At 36.9% G+C, this 23,539-nt stretch overlaps 1 protein-coding gene across 3 annotated transcripts in view; it reads right to left on the bottom strand.

Annotated features, from left to right (window-relative positions):
* RETREG1 (reticulophagy regulator 1) overlaps positions 1–23,539 on the bottom strand; it is a 71,613-nt gene that overhangs the window by 6,234 nt on the left and 41,840 nt on the right. Inside the window, exons 1-6 of one of the 3 annotated variants that reach the window (XM_005497966.3) lie at positions 19,900–20,158; positions 6,955–7,081; positions 5,060–5,144; positions 4,134–4,271; positions 2,286–2,350; positions 1,028–1,154 (exon numbers count right to left, since the gene is read on the bottom strand). In XM_005497966.3, the coding sequence (XP_005498023.1) occupies positions 1,028–1,154; positions 2,286–2,350; positions 4,134–4,271; positions 5,060–5,144; positions 6,955–7,081; positions 19,900–19,934 (577 nt within the window). In that variant the 5' untranslated portion in view covers positions 19,935–20,158. Of the gene's footprint in view, positions 1–1,027; positions 1,155–2,285; positions 2,351–4,133; positions 4,272–5,059; positions 5,145–6,954; positions 7,082–19,899; positions 20,159–23,539 lie in introns of those variants that run through there. The other 2 variants (XM_065052619.1, XM_065052620.1) reach the window with 2 other exon arrangements.

Genomic DNA, 23,539 nt, shown 5'->3' with positions numbered 1-23,539 from the left:
GAGGGATAGGAGTAAATTGACACAAGCTGGAACATGGGAAATTTTGACTCACTGTAAGAAGAAACTTTTTTATCATGAGGGTGATCAAATATTGAAAAAGGCTGTCCAGGGAGCTTGCTAAATCTCTACCAGTGAAGAAGCTCAAAATTCAAGTGGTCACAGCCCTGAGCAACTTGATCCAAGTTGAACATGCTTTGAATAGGAGGTTAGATTAGATGAATGACAATGGCTTATTCCAACTTACAATCCTGTGATTGTACAATGCTGTCTAGTTATAACTTGAAATATTAACCAAATAACTGAAGTCATTAATTTGGCCTGTATGATGTTGTTAACTAATATCACCCTAGTAGTCATTTACAGAGAACTCTTCACAGAAGAGGAGAAATGCAAGATGAGCAGAACAACAAATCCACAGCTAAGATTACACCACATTACTGTTGCCCTTAATCTTTCTCAGGTGAAGTGAAAGCTTGGTCTGTGAAAAGTAAGAAGTTAAAGATCTGGCCAAGATCAAGACAAGTGCTGGCGAATCTTTTCCTAGTCTTAGTCTTCATGTCTCATTTAGGGCCACTGCTGGATGTCGTCATCAGCATTCTAGTAACCAAAACCTGATACTACTTTCTGTAGTTGGCTGTTTAGCAATTGAAAGTATTCACTTTGTCTTCTTAAACTTTTATTTGTATAGCTTACCCACAAAAGAACTGGTACTATCTTAAAAGGTTTACTTGCTTCAAAGTTTTGGTGGAAGAGTGCACTCAATCTGGCACTTATTGAATATGTTGGTTTTACCCACCACTATGTATTTATTTAGACACTTACTGATGTACTTTATTATTTCCAAGATGAGGACAGCCCTTACGCAAGATGTATCCAAAATGATACAAAACACTGGAATTAATTTTGAATTCATTGTAGGGGTAGGGTGGGGGAAACATCCCAAAAAACTTATGTCCTCAAATGCTCTAATAATTTTCAGGTAGCTTACATGACTGCAATTCGTTGATGAAATGAGACCATCACATACCATCAGATGTGTCTGTCTGTGGAGAATACCCCTCGGATAAGTTAAAGGTCCCATTATCGGTCCAAGATACTTCTGATACATCTGTGTCAGACACTGACAGCTCTTTGGCAACAACTGCAGGACTAACCTAAATAGAAAAAAGTCCCATACATGGTATTCTTATGCTGAACAAATTCACATGACAAGAAGCCGATGCTTAGATACTGAGAAAGCAGCCTCTTGCATGTCATAGCAATATAAATCATCTCCTATTTAAGCTTTAATTCTAGAAATATGAAAATAGGCATATACAATACTTAGAAGGGAAGCACCACTTTTTGTAATAACTGAAAGCTGTGTTATACTAAAGCAGCACAGAAAATTCTGATTTTTCATTCTGAAAATTATATCCTACTGTAATGAAAGCAGAATGAGCCTGCAAACACAAAATATGCATAAATGTAAAGAAATGCATAAACTTGGACCAAAAAACCCTCACCCATTATCTATCAGACAGTCAAAAATTAGCTAAATAAAACTTCTGTTATTCTTAATGAATTTACACAACAATTTAAATTATGTCAGCTACGATTTTTATCCCATGGGATATAAATTTTTTTTCAGAACACAAAAACACTTTCAAAGCTATCACTGTCAAAGTCAGGCTTTATACACTGCTGATCAAATACTGCATAAGAATTCCCATAAAACTGATTTTTTTATATGAACTAGTGTTATGACTATAATGGAAAATTATTAAGAATATTAAGAGAGAAAGAAGGTACTAGAGTGTTCTCATACATTATTAGAAAGGTATTTACAGATAATATACTGATTTGCACTATCATTGAGAATGATCAGACAAGTGATTACAAAAGTATCTGACAAATTTTGTAGGTTTTCTATGAATGTTTCCCTTTTATATTTTAATACGATAGAGACTAACTGCAATCTCACAGTTGCAAATAAAACAGATGCCTTTGCTATTCAATTCTAGTTTAATCCCTCCCGAGCCAATAAAAATAAACACATTCTTAGTTTAGTAGGTCAAAGAAAACATTACCTTGAAGGCCTGCAGTTACAAATGCAGTACCAGTTAATTAGTATAACCCTAAAGATGGAGATTATGAATCACTTTTAAAGCACACTGCCTAGTTCAGGAACACAGCCTCCTGAGCAGATTGAAGTCTTCCATGGAAAACAGAGACAGTAGTCTAGATATTCTCTGTTATCTCTACAGATTTTAAAAGCAAGAGAGGGCCAACTGAAAACAAGTCACCTTAGGACACAGGGCTGATATGTCTAATTCACTGTCATCTTCTGTGGGTTTTGTTTTTGCTGTTTCTGAAAGAAAAGAAAATATCTTTTATCCTACTCATGACAACAGACTTTGAGGTTCAGTGTGCGTTCTCTGTCACGCAGCTTGTGTAATGCAGTGAACTCTCACCTGTTGACACTGCGTCGTGTACGTAATATGCTACTAAGGTGAAGGGAAAAGTCTGATTGAAAGGCAGATATTTATCAAAATATATTGTGCAGCAGCTAAAGCAGGAGAGGGATTATTGCTCTGGAAGATATTCCCACACATTTATTTACTTACTTTCAGAAGTCTCTGTTGCTCACCATAATATAATGTTCCCTGGCAATACATATCTATCTTTTAAACTGCACTGCTGGTACAATGCACCGTTGTAACATACTCTTAAAGCAGGCAGTGTAGTTATCCCAGCACATTACTTTTACATGAAAACATGCAGTTTTCTGGATAATTGCATGTAATGTTCATTCACAAAAGCTTTCTTCTTTGCACCCATTCCCCCTGCATTCGCAACATTTCTGTGCCAATACACATACAAAGCATCCTCTGAAGTCTGGTAGAACATTGCTCCTTACAGATGAACAGAGTCACAAATTTTGCGTCCTCTCTCTGTCTGAGAAGAGCCTCGTGAATATTTTAAACCAACATAAGCTGAAAAACACAGTCATATTATTCTTGGTTGCCTATTTTTGCAACTTGCTATTTCCTCTCTCGTACCAGTATGGGGGTTTGTGAACCACATGGGGAACCCAGATGGTGAAGCAAGGTAGGGAACTTGTCTGAGTTACATTAAACTGGAGGGTCAGAGGCAGGAAAGAACAAATCTAACCTCAACCATCTTCCCAGTGCTGGTTTATGAAATTATCTCTCTCTGCCAGTTTCACTTAAAAGTAGAACAAGGTAGAATAATACTTGAAAGAAAATTTTCGATGCATTATTCCCGTTTTCAACAACTACAGCAGCATATGTAAGAGAAAGGGAAAAAGCAGATGGTTCCTCTCATTGTGACTAGGAATGGTACATTGTATGATGGGCTTTTATGAGAAATGCATGTTTTAAAGCAGATATGAATCTTACTGATGTAATACTAAGTGAAAAGGGCAGGCTACCTGCAAATCATGTGGCTACACCACAAAGGTTTAATTACCAAAACTGTAGCACACACAAAAAGCAAACTAAGCGTATAAATATTTTTCATGAAAAGCTTTATTTCTGAAAATCTATAGTTTTCCAGTGCTATAAATATTTTCATGTGAGATGGCAAAATTTTGTTTTAAACTGATTTCTCTCCTTTCTAACGAAAAACTTCAATTAATTTGTTGCTATAATCCTACTGCAGTTCTTAAATGCTTATTGAGTATTTGGGGAAGAAAAGAAATTATTGTTGCTGTTGGGAGTGAAAAGAAGGCGGATTTAGGTGCTGGAACAGAGCTCAGTCTCTTACTGAAAACTGTGTTATGTACTCAATTTTTGTTCTTGAATGAGTCTCCTGGATAAGCTTGCCTTATCTAACAAGAGATAAGCATTGCATACTTTACAGTGAGTAGATTTTTCTGAAAACCTACAGGCAGTACATCTAATAAAGTATGAAGAGAACCATCAGTCTCACCTTGTCTTCCATGATTTTGGGTTTTTTTCACCATACTCAGACATCTGACATACATTATCACTCCTCATGAAGCTACGAAAGGCGCAAAGCAAGAAATACCTTTACATGGCTTCACAGCACAAACCAACCTGTCTGCAAGGTGAATAACATTTTCTCTGCATTCCGAAATTCATTACTTGGGACTACACTTAATTACTCACCAGATCTCTCTTTTTTCTTCTGGTTGATATATTCCACTATTCCAAAATCTAGTTTCATCAGAAGAGTCTTAATTTTGTTGCACAATTTCTGTCCAAATTCATTGCACTTAAGGAAGGGACATAAAAAGGCACACAATACTGTGATAAAAATGAAGACAGAGAGAGAAATCGTATTGAAAAATTGCTTTATAAGAAGCTACTCAATAAAGACTAAACAATGCATTAGTGTAATATAACTATTAATTTTACATAATGCAATGACTTTTACATAAAAAAGCACTCTGAAATCACAGAATCACAGAATCACAGAATCGACTGGGTTGGAAGAGACCTCAGAGATCATCGAGTCCAACCCTTAGTCCAACTCTAGTCCGTTTACTAGATCATGGCACTAAGTGCCATGTCCAATCTCAGTTTAAAAACCTCTAGGGACGGCGAGTCCACCACCTCCCTGGGCAGGCCATTCCAATGCCTGTCCACTCTCTCTGTAAAGAATTTCTTTCTAATATCCAGCCTAAATTTCCCCTGGTAGAGTTTAAGCCCATAAATGCCCATGTCAGACAAACTGCTAATGTCAAATTCAGTTTCTAGGAGCCATTCCCACTTGTTTTGGAAAATACCACTCTATCAATATGAGCTGACACTTTTTTTACTTCCAGTAAGGCACAACTGATGATCACTATATCATCTATCATTGTCCTGATTTCGTCTGATTTTGATATCTCTACCTGAGAAACGTGACTGTGCAACATTGTGACAGAATCAAGATGAAAAAACCTGTAAGCTGACTTCCATATGACACAAAACACTTGTCAGAACCTACATATATGTAAGTGTATATGTATGTGTGTGTGTATAAATAAAGAAATACTCTCTATACAGAAACCACATACATAAATCAAGATTGAAAAAGAGACTATACTTACGCAGGACATAGGAGAGGACAACTCCAGGAATGTAACTTCCCAAGACAGTGAAAAATGTACATACACTGCAGACTAGCAGGCAAAACTGGCAAAAACATCAAAATTGGCCATTAATACTTCCACTGTTTAAATATTTAGATCGTTTTGCAAAAGAAAAATGTTGCATGCTAAACGATATCTAGAATGTAGTGGAAAATGGAAGTTGTTTTTGTTAAATTAGGAAATACTTTAACACATCTGGTGCAAATAAGCATCAAACAGTCCATTTTGGCTAACTAGGATGTACACCCTCTTATATTATAAAAATATTCTACTTTTATGCATTTACTGTAAAGGTTTAACGAGCTCATGGTTATTGCTAGAAGTACTAGAAATTACTTCAACTTCATTACACAAAAAAAGGCTAAACAGTTGATATGCGGGAAAAAATGCAGATTACTAACTGAAATATTGCAACGCACACATGATGCACGTTTACAAAAGCAAAAAATCCTTCTGAGTAACAGTTTTCTCCCCTGCTGTGTTGCTTCGTGAAACCGTTTTCTCTCACATGCTGGCAAGCATTCTCTTCACACTTGTAGGCTACTCCAGTATCCCCGTAACAAAAAGATTGAGCTTAATTTTCAATATAAAACTTGAGATTTGCTTTTTGCTGTGACTGAGACATATAGTGCATCCTTCACAACTGCACAATGCTGAATACAGAACTGATCTGTTGAAAGTGTACAGAAAGAACACATTTGCTTTTGAATTGCAATAAAATGGTTAATTCAAAGAAATTTCACACACAGCATTAGTGCCTAATTTGCTTGTAATTACAGCAGTAAAATAACGACGTGGCTTAGAAAATGATATCGGGAAAAGAAAGGAAAACATCCTGTCAAAATTAGCTTTTCTACATCAGTATTAGATATATAATATCTTAACACACAGTTACTGTGTCACATTACTCCATGACAAAATTATGTGATTGTGTATACTGATACCGTATTTCCTTACCTCATTATACACCTACTTCTTTTAAATATAACTCTTAATATCCTAAACATGCAACTTATTTTTGTATAATTTATTCATCTTTGAAATGCATTTTGTCTAGATGCTCATCTGTATTTTCAGTCTAAACTAAAAATGAGTATGGTACTGAATACTTCCAATTTGCTAATTCTGAAGGGCCTCTTTTGCATTGAAGATTTTGTAGCAAAGTTAACTGAGATCAAGAGGGGAAAAAACCTCCCAATGTGTGTAATTAGCGATACACATATAGAAATTAAATCTACTATTGCCATGATATACTTCTGCATTATTTATATTTTTTATTTGGAAAAAAAAGCTGTTTCACTTTCAGCGGGATCTACATAATAATCTTTTCCCTATTAGGAAAGCAGGAACATTACTCTTGCTTGCCTCTTCATGAACTGGGTTCTCCAGCTCAGTCTTTCCAGTAAAAAAAAAATGCAAACAACTGTATCTGTATAGAAGTAGCTCAATAAAACACAAAGGATTCTCTTCTATCATTGAATACTTGTGCAGCTGTTTCTGAAAAGCACAATTACTTGGAAAAATGTGTATGTTTAAGAACTGTGTACTTTTCCATTTTTTTCAAGTTTTTATTGAATTGTGATGTTTTAAATTTCCTTTCCACAGAATGACTGGAGAGGTTCCAGCAGCTGTAGGGGGAGAGACTGTACTGATATAAGCTTTACTGGGAGCAGCCTTGCTCAGTGATGACCTGCCTGTGTTCTGCATACGAAAAAGCAGAAAGTCATGTCTGAATGTATCATAATATGTATTCTCTTTTTTTCCCCCTTTTAAAAAAAAATCAAATAAAAAAAATCTATCTCACCTTTTTATTAAACAATATCAAACTGTTAAGCTTACTTGAGAGTGCTTACCTTGCCAGGGTTTTGTTCCTTGAAGTGGGACATTTCTTGAAGAAATACGAATAAATTTGTCAGTGCTTCTGAAATGCACTGATTTATTCTGGGTCTGTAGTCTTGCCTGGAACTGATGACTTTCCAGCTGAGTAAAACAAACAAAAATACCCAACAACTTTGGTTATAGCTCATATGAAAGTTGAAACTGTTTGAAAACATCATGTTGTAAAGCTACAGCCTCCAGTGACCCAATGGCTGCTGCTATGCTACAGAAACCTATGTTTCCACATATTTTATATTGTGCTAATTTTATCTTTCTAATTAAAAAAAAAAAAAAAAATCATAGAATCATAGAATAGTTTGGGTTGGAAGGGACCTTCAAAGCTCATCTAGTCCAGCCCCCTGCAATGAGCAGGGACACCTTCAACTAGATCAGGTTGCTCAGAGCCCCATCCAGCCTGGCCTGGAATGTCTGCAGGGATGGGGCATCTACCACCTCTCTGGGCAACCTGGGCCGGTGTTCCACCACCTGCTCAGTAGTAGCAATTCTCAGTCCATACAACCAATTACAAAATAAATTATTGCTTATTTACTCTGGTCATAAGAAAACACTGAGTTCAAGGCATGGCTGTCACATAAATTAAGCAAGCCCAAACTTGTTTCTTTTTTTTTATTTAGAAATTACACCACAGTACTTTTCATTTCCACAGGATGGCCATACATATCTATACATTTAATTTCATGCATATAATCCTTGTGCTTTTTCTTTTCTATTTTTTGTCTTGTTCTGCAAAGTCTGATGATCTGTAAGAGATTGTTATCCAGCTTAGAATAAAAGAAATTACTTTTGCAGTCAATGTTTACATTTGTTTCCTTACTGAATTTTTATTTTTCTATTATATTGAAATGACTGTTCCTAAAGCTTAGCTTATGACAGTACCAAAGAGTTTGCTGAAAAACATGAGAACACATATGTACCCAATTTGGGGCTGATCAGTTTAGACAAGATACTGTTTAAATGATCATATCATATACCTTTTTTGAGTAGACAAAACACGTACAACAAAGATGTTTTATGAAAAAAAAAAAAACAAATGAAAGGAAAAACATACACATGCCAGTCAAAGTCAAATCAAACTGGTACAAAGTATGGATGTACCATGATGTAAATACTCAGAAGATTACTTTTACAGAGCTGTCTTTCGCATAATTCAGTGCTAGGTACATACACTTTCGATCACAGTGAATGCAAGTAAGCTATAAAAAAATCTCATAGTCACTTGGATACATAATCCATTAAATGTCCAATACATCACTGCAATAATAGTAACATTTTGTCACAGCTGGATCAAATTACAAGATAAATCAAAACCTACCCTATGATAAAACGGGAATGTACAAGGGTCAGTGTGCAGAAATAAGGACGTAGACTGTCAGATCAAACTGCCAACTCATATTTCCAAATAATTACTCCTTTACTTATCTACTAAAACACCACAAGGCCCTATTAGCAGTTCTTTTTATTCAGAATGCAAGTGCCCACTGATAGTTCCCTGAGACAACATAAATTTTAGCAAATATCAGTGACTGATGAGATTTTTGCTGTTTAAACTTTACCCTGTATGAACTTAGTGTGCAAAGTAATATTGAAACATTTGGCATAATATTAAGCATAACAATTTTTTTTTTCAGTGAACAAAAGACGAAAAAAACAATATCATCACTTGTAAAAATACCTGTTGCGATTACAGCTTCCACGTTAATATTATCCTTGTTCAACAACTGATTGCCTAGTCATTTTAATTGGCACATATTGTAAAAGTTGAAAGCCATCACGAGCGCTGAGACTTCTCTCAGTTGAGAGCTGGTTAGTAGTTGCTTTTGTCTGTCTTCTCTACTGAGGACACACACATAACCTACCTTTGCTGTACTGTATTTTGTTAGCTATGATTTCATGTTCATTCTTACTAAAAAGGCACCATTATGTTTTAGGGTATGAAGCTGTCCTGATACAAGGAGAGTCATGAAGATGTTAAATTTTGAATGTATGTTTGTATTTTTGTGAGCCATTAGCAATACCGATGCACACATACAACAGCCCTGACGTCCACAAGCTATCAAGACTGCTGGCTGAGGTGTTACTTTGGAGGTTTCTTCTCACGACAGACAAAATGGTGCACATTTAAAATAAGAGCACTGCTTTTTAATTTCCTTAATACCTAACATTTTTCAAAACAAATGTGGATCCCTATACAGCAAATTTAATCCTGCCAAAACAAGCTTATTTTTCTTCACAAATATTTTGTAGATTCCTTAGAATTAGTTCACAAACTTTCAGGAACCCACAAACCAGAAGTTGTTTCTTTTAAAAGTGCTTTAAAAAAATTGCTTTCTCATGTTATTTTTTACTGATGTTTTTAAATGGGCATGAGTTCACACTCCACTTGCAACAAGAATGGCAATGCAGATCTTTCTAACAGGAGCAACTGGTTTACTTACACAGCCCAAGGAGATAATGGTTGAAGGAAAATGGATTTGACTTCTGGAAATGATTTACACGTATATCTGCACTGGACTACAAGAGATACATTGATTTTTCCTAAAAAGATACACTTCTGACTTGCTTCTCTTTGCAGAGCTGGGGCTACATGCTGATCCTGCACTCAAAGCAAACTGATATCTCACATGGCAGCAAGCAAGATATAGTGACATAGCACTGGTGGGATGGTTATTAAAAGGGTCAAGTGGCTTAAATTAGGCAGAAGCTTTGATCTCTGAATCACGACAGCAAGTAAAACAATGTAGTCTGCACTGTTTGTCACATTATAGCATCAAATGAAAAGTTGGGGATTACATTATCACCTCAGATTTCTGGTCACATATTAATTACAAAACTAGGCAAATGATAGGTAACTGTCCTGGTTTTGCTAAAAACAAGTTTCTCTTTTAGTGAATTTGCCTGTCAGCTAAAGCCTTCATATTAACTGCATTTTCCTGGAGCACCAGACACATGTTTTGGTAAACCTAGCAATGGAATGCAAACTTATTGATAAGCACGGATGGACATCTCGCAAGAGGGGTGACGAGAAACAAGTGAGCAAGAAACTGACCAACTGTGTATAACATTCCATTCACGTGAATACTTCATATAAAAGTGGGAGATCACGAGGATCTCATCACTTTTTCCCCTTTTCCCTTTTCCCTTTTCCCTTCTGCTTATGGCCGACATTAGGAGAGGACCTTGCTAGTCGTCCCTGCGAACTGAGGCCTAGTGACAGACTGAATCCAGCTCCGGTTGGCTGCAGAGTCCAATCCAGGACTTTGGTTGCCGGCTCTGCAGTTGCTGAGACTTTCAAGATTGGTTTTGTATATTTTGTATTATTTTCTCTATTCTTATTAGTAGCATTAGTAAAACATCTTTAATTTTTTCCAACTCTCTTCACTCTGTCCTTCTTTTCCTCCCAATCGCCTCTCCTTAGTGAAAAGGGGGAAGAGGGAGGGGGGAGTGTGGGGGGGAGAGGGGGTTAACAATACATCTGCCAGGGTTTTATTGTCACCCTGCAATCTTAACCCTCGACAGTAACTATATATATTAATGTCTATTTCATTTTGTTTTCTAACTAAAAAAAAAATGTCCATTTATAACTTTTCAGTTGTATAACCCAAAAGATATGTCACTTCTGTTTTACAAATTATGATAAAAAGGGAAAGTGAACTCGAAATTTCAAATCCAATGTCTCAGGAAAAAGAACACTATACTTAAAATCTTTACCTTGCACTTCAGCCAAACCTCAGACAGCATGTTTGACATACAATTCAGCAAGGTCTAAAGTCCCTTTTTCTTATAATTACAAATTCTTGCTCTGACTTCTCCTGAACACACAGGGTAAGAGGATTTGGGGCTTATGCTGAATTGTAGACATTGGTCCAACTGCTGCCCACATTTAAATTTGTGAATTTTTACATACTTACACCTAAGCCAGGAATAAGTCTTTTCCTCCCACATATGTTATCCATTTTCATTCTACAGGGGAATGTTACACACCATTTTCTTCTGTTGTACTGCAAACACATGGATTACTTGGAATCAGCTTTCCTAACATAATGGGGGTTAACCACCTCCTGTTTTCAGACACATAGTCTGAGCAGCTTCGTTTTTGTGAAAAAGTCGGGAATAATTTAGTCTAAAACGTCTAGTGAAACACACATGGAGAAACTTGATCTTTCTCTAGGCCTATATTCAACTACTGTACGGCAACTTCACCACGAGGTGGTGACACAGCAACATCAGTATCAGAGCAAGGTCTGGGAGCCACATCATACACAACATAAAGAGCACGCAGGCAAACAGAATCACCATGGAGCGCAGAACAGCACTTTAAAAACCCCTAGTATTTCACCCAGAGTGTAAAACTGCTTAAAGTTCAAAACCCAAATTATTGCCCTACTCCTGACTTTATTACAGTATTTATAGTACTGTAGTAGTGTCATTTCCTCTTACATTACAGCTTTTGTAAACCATTCTGCAGCATTAATAATATGTATTTTAATAATAGCTTCTTTATTCTAGGGTTGAAAACTACTATTATGACAGTATTCCTAATTACAACATCATTTTATAGACTGTACTCCCATTCTTTATTTAAAATTTTTGACAATCACGGTGGAACTTCGTGGAAGCACAAAGAGATAAAATGGATAGGCCTCAGGCCTACTATCAAAATAAAGCATTGAAATACATAGGACAATTGTAGATATTTGGTTTACTAACTTCAAGTTAATTGCAAAAATGGAGGGTAAGGGAGAAGATGAAAGCATAAACTACAATAATAATGCAAAATATTTTCATATTGGTAACCACCAACAGAAAGACAATATGGGTTAAAGGAGATACAATAAGGCACACCAGGATAACTATGAACAATTCAAAACAAGCATGCAAATTACGCAGAAAAATTGCATGTTGGCAGGAAAAGTTCTCTGGAGTTGCTTCTCTTGGTTGTTAATAATGCTTTCTTTTGCCAACTTTAAAAGATGTTGAAAGTACGAGCTGCAGTGCAGATAAAATGTATTGTGAAATGCTTTGGTGCTGTGGTCCACATGTGGTGCATTGACAAGCAGCCAAGCAAGAAGAGTAGATTATACAGGCGAAGTTTGCTTCAGAACACTACAAACCCCCTATTGTTTGTTCTGCGAAAAAATACTTGGCAGTTTCCTGTAGGCCACAAGAAAACATGAGACACCTTTGTCACTTCTACTACAGCCACGCTTTTCTATTTTACCAGGAACACCAGGGACTATTTTGAAGTCTTATTCTGATATTGGATAACTAGTGGTGTAAGAAAGTAATCTTGCTGATCTTGCACACGCTGCCTCTTCTTGTTCACACCTCCCAACAATTGCTAGCCCCGGTAACATCTGTCCCTTGTCCCCAGAGCCACCCGAGTGGCAGTGCTACCTGGAGGCCAGAGAGTTGGAACTGCGGGACAGCAACAGAGACCCTGGTGAAGGGGGAGTGAGAATGAAAGGGAGTGCGATGTGTATTTGTACATATGCAAAGATAGAGAGGTTATGTTATGCCCTTGTAGAAACAGAGATAAACTTTAAGCTTGCATTAGATAAGAAGCTGACAGACACATAATGCACATTCCAGATGGATTTATTTTTCCATGATCACATTTAGAGACAAAAAGGGAAAAAAAACGATACATGAAGTGATGCAGATGATGAACATGGAGTGCATCATATCAGTTGACCAAGAAAATAAACTATTTCAGCATAATATTAGTGAAGTTACTTACAGTACCTTAATAAATTACTTAAATATGAACTCTATACTTCCTGCCAAAACAGCTTTTGGGACTCCTGTCCAGGTGCTTCTTTGATGATATAAGCAGCCAGCTCTCTCTGAGCACCCTCAAAGGGTTTTGTGCACAATTTAGAAAGAATAAAATTCTACACTCCCATCACTTACACTGAGTTTGATGTAAAGTACTACAACTCTGTTCTAGAACTACTGTCAATAAGGCTGAAGGTGTTCAGAGAGAAAATTAATATTCATATCCTTCTGACCACCTATGGCATCATTTCTAAAACTGGGCAAATGTTAGTAGCTGAAAAAAAAACAAAACCAAAAAAACCCCACACCCCAAAACAAAGAAAAAGCAAACAAGCCAAACAAAAACAAAACAAAAAAACAAAACAAAAACCCCCCAAAACCAGCAAATACCAAACACAAAACAACCAGCCACAACACCCTCCTGGCCCAGATGCTTCAACCCATCACAGTCACAAACTCTGGCCAGAAGAGTCAGTGGCATTACATTCTCTAAAAATGACTGATGGTGTCATGCTCTCATTTTGTATCTAGACATCTGTTCAAGCAAAGCCCCGTCACATTTCTCTCGTAAAGGTCAGTAGCTCTCATGTTACTGGTTTAAAGATCTCTTCGTGATGTGCTGGATTTTTTAAATAATGTGTACACAGTTTTATATGTATCTTCACGTAGATATGCTACTCAGAACTGCAGCAGTGACAAAGTACACCATGATGTGGTGGATTCTGAAGGATTGCACCTACATAAACAAAGAGTTAGTAATTACAGAGCTTCTAAACCTTCTCCATTTCCCAACTGTAACCACACACGCTTGAAACCTGTGCAGACTCTGTTATTTTAAGGGTAACTTAGAACTTATTAGTCAAGGTGGAAGAGCTGAAAGTTATACTCCCAAAGATATGTAAATCAAAATATAGGTAATGTGGCTATTTTGTAGGCTTTTTAAAAGTAATATTTAGAGCTTATAGAATGATACAGCTGTACAGGATATGGATATCTAAGGACAAACCTCATAGGCAACCAGAAAGTTAAGCATGAAACTTGACTAAATAAAATCAAGCATGTAAACTGTTAGCAAAACCCAAACAGCAGAGATTTCACAGGTCTCTCCTGCGAGGAGAGCAATCACCACAGTGCAGAAGGGAGTGAATATAATGATTCAGTTACCGTTCTTTGAAACAAATATTTTTTTATATCTGAAGACCTATGCAAAATATATATTTTTAAATTTGTCTTCTAAGTTATTCAGGTAGGGAGATAACTGATACAAAATAGTATTTAGGAGAAAAAAACCTTGTGAAAACCTTTTTTTTTTTTTTACATTTAAATTTTAGGTGACCACACACTCAAAATGCGAGCAACCATCCTTCTTTCTCTCCAAAATATAAAGTAGTGTTAAAAGCACATTTTGCAGTTAAGTATATTGAAGTCCCAATGGCAAAACCTCTAAAATCTACCACTGAACTGCGTGGTAGAAAACAACGCAATATTGATTAGACTTATTGTAACACAATGTAACAAACTTGTGTATGTTATGTGCACTACGTGGAAAGATGCAATAGCAAGCACCACTGAACTCACAGCATAGCATCTTAATGACCTTTGTGGCTAATTTAAAAGGTGATTATGTAGAATTGTGCTTTATCCTGTGCTACTTTTGGATGCTATGCAATCATTAAGTATACTAAAATAATTATATTTGTGTCATGTGGCTATGACCAAGTCAACAAGACTTGCAATTTAAATGAATCACTGGGGCACCATGTAAAATCCTGCTTGCTTCAGAGCCCCATGGGAGGATGCTGCATCATTGAAAGGACAAAGAACACAGGAAGCATCCACAAATACACTCTGTTCTCAAACTTGAGGGACAATCTTAATCTACAACCATTTTGCTACAAACTCTACAAAGCTTTTCTGATAGAAATCTCTCCAGCCTATAGACATCCATATGCAATTTATTTCCTTTTGCTAATCTGTAGGTGCTGCACAGGTTTATGCTTTCACCACCACATAATATTGTGGCAAACATTCTTTAACCAATCACATTTGACATGCCTTCAATGTCAAGACTTGGGCACAACTGGAATCTGTAAGATTTACAAAGTTAGATAGATTTTATTTTTAAATTGTAGCTGGAGAATGTCATTATCAACCTTAAAGAGTAACTTACAACATTTCTCAATCCAAACATGCCCTTTAATTATCATCTCTCCTGTAGTTCAAATACATCGTTTCTAAGAACTAAATGAATTCTGTTAATACCATGCAACATTGCTTTTCAGGCTTTTAAAGTGTTTTCTTTCTTACCTCATCTATCTTCATCTGACACTTGAATTTTGTGCTTTTTATTAACAGTGAGTCATTCCAGTTTGCTGTTACTGTTTCTTTCAGGGGAAGGTGTGCAATAAAAAGCTGGGAAATCAGATGTTTTTTTCAGCTTTTTATTGAACTCTAACCCTAACCCCAAATCCTAACTCCTAACCCTAACTGTGATGATTTAAACATATTACTTGTACAGTAATATTTCTGAAAAATATTATTGGTCAAGAAATAAAAGGGGTATTTGATGAAGCTGGATGTGTTTTTTCCTCAGTGGATTGTACGGCAAACTGGTCGGGACACACGACTTTCAACAAAACATAATATGATCAACCTTTCATCCCTGAGTCTATACGCTTCTTGCACAGTGTGTTAAACTAAAGTCATAGTGGTATTTCCTTCTCTTCAACTCATATGGGAACATTTTACCACTGGTGTTTCTGCTAAACAATATAAATCCCATAAATGAAGGTATTTGTTTCTTGTATTACTAGTCAAGGATCAACTTCTGAAAATGAAAGCAATTCTGTTGTTATAAAAATACACTCCAGTGTTTTGCAAAGGGATAGCGGAACTCATCTGGTCCTACGGGTTGCTTAAAAAAGCCTGAACAAAAGAAACCAACCCATTAGTACCAGGATTTTATTTTGGAGGAATGTGTTCATTTCCTCTACTCAAATACAACATCAGTCATCTTATAAAGGCTTAATATGGAGCTGATGGAGCTGTGTTGTCTTTCTTTAGCTCATCAGATACAAACTGGTTAACTCCCGACTTTTTGAAGGTGATTCCAGTACACAAGTTCCCCGACACAGCAGAACATTCTAAAGGTTGTTGCTTGTTGCTCAAAGTCCTGCTGAAATAAACAAAATATACTCCAACTAATTTTGAGGCATTTCATTGTCCAGCTCTTCCAGACAGACTCTTCTAAGCAAACCGACAGGGCAGCTCCCAGGGGAAACCCCTTCTCTGACCCGCACTGCTCTTGTCCAGCGCCCCTGAGGAGAACACCAGCTGCTGCTGTTCGAGGTCGTTCAAAACGCGAAATGCGATCTGATAGTCAAGTGCTATTAGTCCAAAGTCATGACTTGGTCAATAAGCGTATGTTTCTTAAATGTCTCTTTGCATGGAAATTGAGTGTTTCAGCACCACATAAATACTATTACAGATTTGCTTTCTGTTTAGCAAAGACTATAATGCTATTACTATGTGCTGTTGTCTTTTTACCAAGACAGAACAAGGGCCAGGATCTTCCAAGCCAGCTTCCCATTTGTAACAAAAACTTGTGATACAAAAGAGACATGTATATTACAATATTTTTGTTCAGAAAGATAAGGAAGTCCTGTTTCTACAAACAGAAGCATGCAGTTCTGTTTACAGAACTTTAAACAGCTCTGCCCAGCTGTTGGAAGCAATTCTTTCACATTTATTTTGCTCCTGCAAAGACAATACTTTTAACCCTTTCTCACAAACTGAATTAATTTTCCCCCTTCAGTCTCCACATTCTTCAGCTGGGATACTCCTGGTTCAAGGCCTCTCAAAGTCAAACACCTAGGAAACATGAGCGGAGCATTCCTGAGTTAGAGCAGCTGCATAAAAAAAGGAAAATTGGATTTTCAAGTGCCAGACAATACTTTCAACCCACAAAAACATGTAAATGACTTTTTTGTGTAACAGTGTAAGGTGGCTTTAAATCTGTCTGTGCAAAACTCCATCCTGACTCTTTTCAATGGGTTTTAATGTATTTAGTATGAGCAGGGGATCACTTCCTTTGATGCGTTACTGAGAGTTCCTGGCATGAGCTAACCACTCATCGCCTACATTTGTGCATTGAATTCAATCATAAAAGGAAATCAAATATGTTCCACTTTATTAACTAATACTACTTGAAGAAACAAATATTTTTATATAATTACAAATCAACGTGCTTTGAGTAATTAAATAACACACAGATTTGACTTTAAACTGGATCTCCATTTTTCTAAGTCCAAGCACATACGGATGAAGGTCATGCAGTGCAAGACTGTATTTAAAAAAAAAAAAAAACTAGTTCAAAATAATGTAGCTTTCTCTACCATTTTTATTCAAGTCACAAAAGGTTCCTGCCTAACAGTTTAGTGCACCATCCTTTTCAATAATAGGCAGAGGACAACAATTAGAACAACATTGTTCTGATAGAGGAAGTTACACATCGGTATCTCTTTGAAGCATCTACAGCCAGATGCTTCTACCACTTCGGGAGCGATTATTCACAGTATCTTTTATACATTCTTGAGCATCATTAGGTTCCTCACGAGTTGCCAGTTTTTTTAAACTTTTTTTTTAATACATGATACCATCTTATGCCAAAACTATAGGGGTCATGATGATAAAGAATTACTAGGGGAAAATATTTTCCTTGTGCTAAACTGTTTTCAATCCTTGACCTTTGACCACATCTTTCCTCACTGTTCTTGATCTGCTACTGCTCAGGATCATATGACAAAACAAAACACAAGATATGAGCGGGTACCTAGTCTTTACAACTCTTAGCTTTTTTACCAACCTTACTAAGAAGTATTTGTGCACATGTTCATTTACTTATCATGTATTTAAATTCACAGAATGACTAATAGACTATTGATCAATGCCACAACTTTAACTATGATGTTATAACTCCGTGAAATACACTTGTGATGCAATATTACGTATTTTCTGAAGTAGGACATGAACTCAACAAGGGAGAGGATCTAAGAACTATTTGTTTGCATCTGAGAAGGAGCTATAAGGAGCGCAGTGTGCTTAGACCAGTCAGTGAACAAATCTCATTCTACAGCTTCTACAAAAATACCACTGCCCTGCTTTTTTATTATATATGTATAAACAGCTTTGACTCAGTGTACACTCAAAATTGCCTCATTATCTGTGCATGCACATTACTATCTCTTCTTTTGCAATTCTAAAATGCATTGCTCCAGTACAGTTCCCATACTACTCCAGTATAGCTCACATAGCTTCCCCTTCTACTCACTCCTGGTTAACTTGGATGAAAACATTCTGATGCTTTTTCATTTATTATTATGCCTTTTCAGGCTACTGCTTTAGAAACATTGATCCTTTTTGTTTAAAACCCAAACAAATTACTTGGATTCATAAAAAAGAGAGGGCTTGGAATTTTAGGCCTAGTTATTACTTCTGTTTAACTGCCAAAGTTCGCTGCAAGCCTTTATAGAGAAAGAATTGTGAACAAAGGAACTTAGATACCACAGAGCTTGTATTTTTTGCATTCTTTTACACTGCTGCTTTTTTATTCCCCAAATCTGAATTTTGACTTTTTTTTTTTTTTTCAAACTATTTTTCTTCTCAGCTGGTAGGATTTTCTCCCATCTTGATTAAAAAAACAAAACAAAACTAAACAAACACATTTTCAAAGAAGGATATAACCTTTATAAAAGTGATTCAAAAGAAAGAAAAAGTCATTATGATCTTAAACCTTTTTCAAGTGCCACGCATATTGCTGTTGTCCTGACTGAAAAATATGCAGTTTAACAAACAGGAGATCCAGCTATACATTTTTTTAACGGATGGAAGTCAACATTTTGATGGCTAGCGGTAATGAGTCAGCATTTCTTTAAAAGAAAAAAATTAAAAAAAGAAAAAATGCTAGCTCCTCCTCCTCCTAATCTGTGTCACACATAGGGCACAACTTAGATCCCTGCAAAAGGAAATGCGTAGGTGACCCCACCCTTGCAGAGACCCAATTATGCCACCTGGGGACCCACTCACCCACAGTCACTCCAACAAGGTGACCATACCTGAATATTCTGATCTACAGTAGACAACCTGAAACGTCTTCTGTATTTCATCTAGCTTACACCACCACATTGACACGCATATTCGAAAAACATCCACATAAATGTTCAAATTTAAATCTAACTAGAAAAAAAAACAAATCCCAACCCATAATGAAATGCTCGCTTCTGATTCCTGTAATTTCTTAAATTTGCCTCTATATTCTGGCATCTTGTTAACTAACTTCAAAAAGAAGAAATTCTATTTCCACACACATGATTTTTTTTCCATATCAAATATTTTGTAATCAGCATTTTAGAGCCAACGTTCTGATTAGCATCAAGACAGTAAAAATCATAATTACGGAAAGACCATGCGGACTTGAGGAAATGTAAATTATAAACTCTGTCATAACCAAATATCAATAACATCTACTTTTAAGAAAAAAATCTGTCTAGTTAGCTAAATTTAAATTAGTGCATTTATTTCACAAGAATGTGCTGGATCATATTTGAGAAAATAGTATTTCTTCAATTGTTATTTAGATCCAACTGCTTGCTTAGTGTGCTGACCATGGGTTTTGTAAGCTACTTAAGATAAAAGTTGAACTTCAGAAAGGCAGGCATACCTCAAAGGGACACAGTGCCCTGTCTCACAGTAATGAGTTATGGTTCTGTCAGTAACGTGGCTCCGACAAAACTATGTGTCTCTCTGACATTTTCAGGCTTGTAAATTGTCCCACGGCTGGGAAAAGTGACCAGGTAGAAACCACCCAGTATTTTCCCCCCCTTCAGCTTTAAGAAACACCTCAGAGATGTACTATTTAACCTCTATGCAGACATTAAGATCTAATACTTCTCTCCCGAGAAGCCTTAGGTTAACATTACAGGCAAACCCCTCAGGAATTAGATGATCTGTTATAACACAGAGCAAACTGATTTTAGGCTGAGAAATAAGGAGCACACACAGATTAATCACACAAAGCCTCGGTCTGTCCCGCGCTGCAGAAGCCCATCAGGATCAACGTACAGTACCTTTCATCTTGTCCCAGATCTTCACTGTCTGGCATTTCAGATGGAAAAGGGAATTTTCTTTCTCTCTCTACCAATCTGGATAATCCAGGCAACGATCTTCTATCTGTTTTGTGTTTTGGAAGCGACCACCTGGGTCACTGTCCTGTTCGCCACAGAGAAGAGCGCTCCTTGCTCGGAGAGCAAATGTTTACAGGACATCCTAAGTGCCCGCTGGTCTTGAATGAAGTTCAGAGCGTTTGGCTTTGATTGGCCGAGGCTATAAATAAACAGGTCGTGACTCACCTCACACACTATGACAGGGTGTTTGGTAGCACAGCCAAAAGCAAAACAGTTCTGCGTTGGTTTGGTTTTTTTCCTCTAGTCATGTGAGGGAGAATCACCACCAGTCAGTACATTTTATTTTTCTGCTTCCACTGGCAATCTTTCTCAATGTCTCCCATTTTCCCCAGGTCTAAGTGAGCAGCAGCCAAAATGATAGGAAGCCAAATGACATGAACTGTGAAGTAACACACTTAAAAATAAAAGAGCAAAGAGCTTACTGCAACTGTAAAAATATCCTTTTTTTACCTCCCCACAAAGTGTCAGTCACGAGCTGTCAGAAAAGCAAAAGTCTTCTCCATTGACTAAATTCAGACATAAAAGAAAAACTTAGCAATTCTTTTCAAATAAGGAATAGGAAAACAAGTTTTCAATAAAGATTAATGCACTTTAAGTTCCAATTCCAAGCTTGTCTGCCACCAGCAGTCTCAGCTGTCATTGGGGTATCAGCAAATTCTACTGAAAGAGTCCTCAAAATGAAAGTATGCCAACAGCAGGAGGTTTTCTGCCAAAACTCTTCTAATGCCTCTGTGAACAATCTGAAGTGAATTGACAAATTCACTTTTCTCATACTGCTTTTTGCTGTGTGCATGACATGGATTCTGTCACTCCAGCCACAGCAGCTACATCTCTATTAATTTTCAACACCCCAGCAACCTTATCTGTGCTGATGAAACTCTGTTGCAGAGCCCAAGAGCATCCCAGGATGACACATGTAGGTTGCTCAGCACCGCTCCTTCATGTGGTTTCCTTCTTCCATTCAACAGCTTGACCTATTGTTCCTAATGTCTTTTCAAACTAATATTACATCCAGAGATCTTCACATAGTAATCTTTTTTTTTTTTTTTTTCTAGGAGAGAAACCGGCAAGATTTAGACCTGGCTCTCCTGAATGAGATAGTAGGAATTGTCCTGGGGATGTCACATCTTTAAAAAATAAATTAAAAATAAGTAAAAAAAAGTTAATCTGGAACAAAAGGTATGCCAGATTAGAAACCAAGCATCCCATACCTTTCATTTGGTAAGATGTATTTGGTGCATTGTGGGTAATGCATCATTCACTGGAAAGCTGTTTAATTTTCAAAACTACAAAGGATTCCATCTTCCTCTTTAATATAAAGTGCTTCAAAATGACTAGTAAGATCTAGATAAAAATTGTGTTATTTATATTTACTGTGCGAGTACCTGAATTAACAACATGATCTCAGGAAATGGTGAGAAAACAAAACAAAACAAGAACGTTGGGTAGCTGTGAATGGCCGGTTCCTTAACTCTTGTCCCAACATTCCAATTAGTTCCTTTTTCCTTTTCTTAAACGCATCTAATCTTCTGTATTCATCCAGTTCCTCAATCTTTCACAAGATGTGAGGCAGTTTAACCATACTGGACTTTTAAAAGGAAGGAGGGAGAAGAAAAAAAGGAATAAAGTCCTATGTCTAAGTTATGCAAGGCAATATACAAATAAATATTAATAAATGTCCTGCCCTACTCAAGAGGGACATTCCATGGTCACCTACACCTGCATATTCCAATAGCATCCTTGCTTCTTTCTTCTTTTCTTTCTCTACTTCTGATAGTTATAGCTGAAATAATTGGAGCTGAATTTCTATCAAGCTTACCCTAAAACAACAGCACTGTTAAATTCAAAACTCTTAATGAATAAAATGGTTTCGTGTGACAGCTTCATTTTCAGATTAAAATTCTGAAGTCTTCTGATTAGGAAAAGAATCAAAAGAAATATTGGAAAACTGCAAACACACAAAAGCATTAAATGTAGCATCAAAAATGAAAGCACACCAAACAAAACCCTTGTGCAATCTCAGTTGCTTTTGTTTGTACACATGCATTGCAATATAGTCTTACATAGCTATGTGCATTTATTACGTAAAATGCCTTTTTAGAAAAAAAAAAATACTCCTTCTTAATGCATTTGATGATCACACTATAGCAGCTGAAAAGCTTTCAGGACCATGACCATCCCTGTATTTCAGTCTTGGAACTCTGTGTACTCCAAACTCTTCAAGTATGACTTTGAACTGTTCATTTCTTTGTCTCTGTACACAGTTCTCACCTCTACAGCAGAAACTGATTCATTGTTTAGTTTTACAATTCCTTAGAACTCTTCCCCAGGTGAGGTAAGGAGGATAATGTCACCTTATTTACTTACTGATAAGCAATTCCTGGAAAGATTAGGTCGAAAAGTGTCTACTAAATGAGTACTTATCTGAAATGTCAAGGACCTGTTAACTCGGAAGTAGAGCATTTATAAAACACTTCAGTACTCAAAGACTAGTTTCTCGCTGGTATCCACTGCTCATCAGTTTTGCAAAACAGACTCCAGAACAGCATGAGCGCATAATTAGCACAACTGCAATCACACTAAAGCATTTTGCTTAGTATCACAAAGACAACTACCTAGAAAAATAATTGCAATTTTTTGAGCAGTCTGAATTCTCTGTACGTGAGAGAATTAGAGCTTGCGTTAGCCAACCGGGAGGTTTCCTGCAGGTCTGGCTGCAGACTATTTCACAGCTGCACAAGACGTAATGACCTTTTCGACTACACTTGGGTGGAACAGCAGCAGGTGAGCAGAAGTACTGTACTGAACCAGGCCAAAGGGCTTTTGGCATCTCTTACTGTGTCCAAATGCACAGCCTAGGGAAAAACGTACTGCTGACTTCTCCAAATAGGCTTCTACACTCCAACTTGTGGCTCAAGGGTTTCCCAAACCAGCAGTGATGTCTATATTTTTAGCTCTGAGTGGACTTCCATCCTGTAATAGCATCTGTAACATCTTGTTGCAAGGAGTTGCAAAACAACCAACCACCCAATTTTGTTTGCTCTGGTCCAGCCACTAAACTGGTCTCTAAGAAGCCTTATAATGGAACAGGCAGATAAGAGTTCTCTCTCTTCAGCTTTTCAAAGTTATCTAACATTTTTACAGTCCATTATCATATTCTTTTTGATGACCCTGCAGAATTGAAAGGTGGACCTGCCTAGAAAAAAAGCTCACCCGGTATAAGAATTGCTAAAAATCAGTTTTAAACTTCTTCAGCATGGAAAACTCAAAGCAACTAGAAATGACAGAACTGCAGAAGGAAAAGTTCATATACCCTACCCATGTATTTCTTCCGGGAAGTTCTTTCTTCCTTGCTTAGTTGCAGCTAATGTTACGCCTTTCTGAATGGCAATGGGCTTTGGTCAGTCCTCTATGGTCCTTGTATATTCCCTTCTTGCCATCTCCAAGGCCTCACCTCATATGACTAATTCTGCTTTTCTCAGCAAACTCTTCTCTTGACCTGCCATCTCTCAGCCTTGCTGTA

This window comes from Columba livia, chromosome 2 (assembly GCF_036013475.1).
Source record: "Columba livia isolate bColLiv1 breed racing homer chromosome 2, bColLiv1.pat.W.v2, whole genome shotgun sequence".
NCBI classification, from domain to species: domain Eukaryota; kingdom Metazoa; phylum Chordata; class Aves; order Columbiformes; family Columbidae; genus Columba; species Columba livia.
Note: the sequence above shows the minus strand (reverse complement) of the source record. Positions and strands in the feature narration are given on the sequence as shown.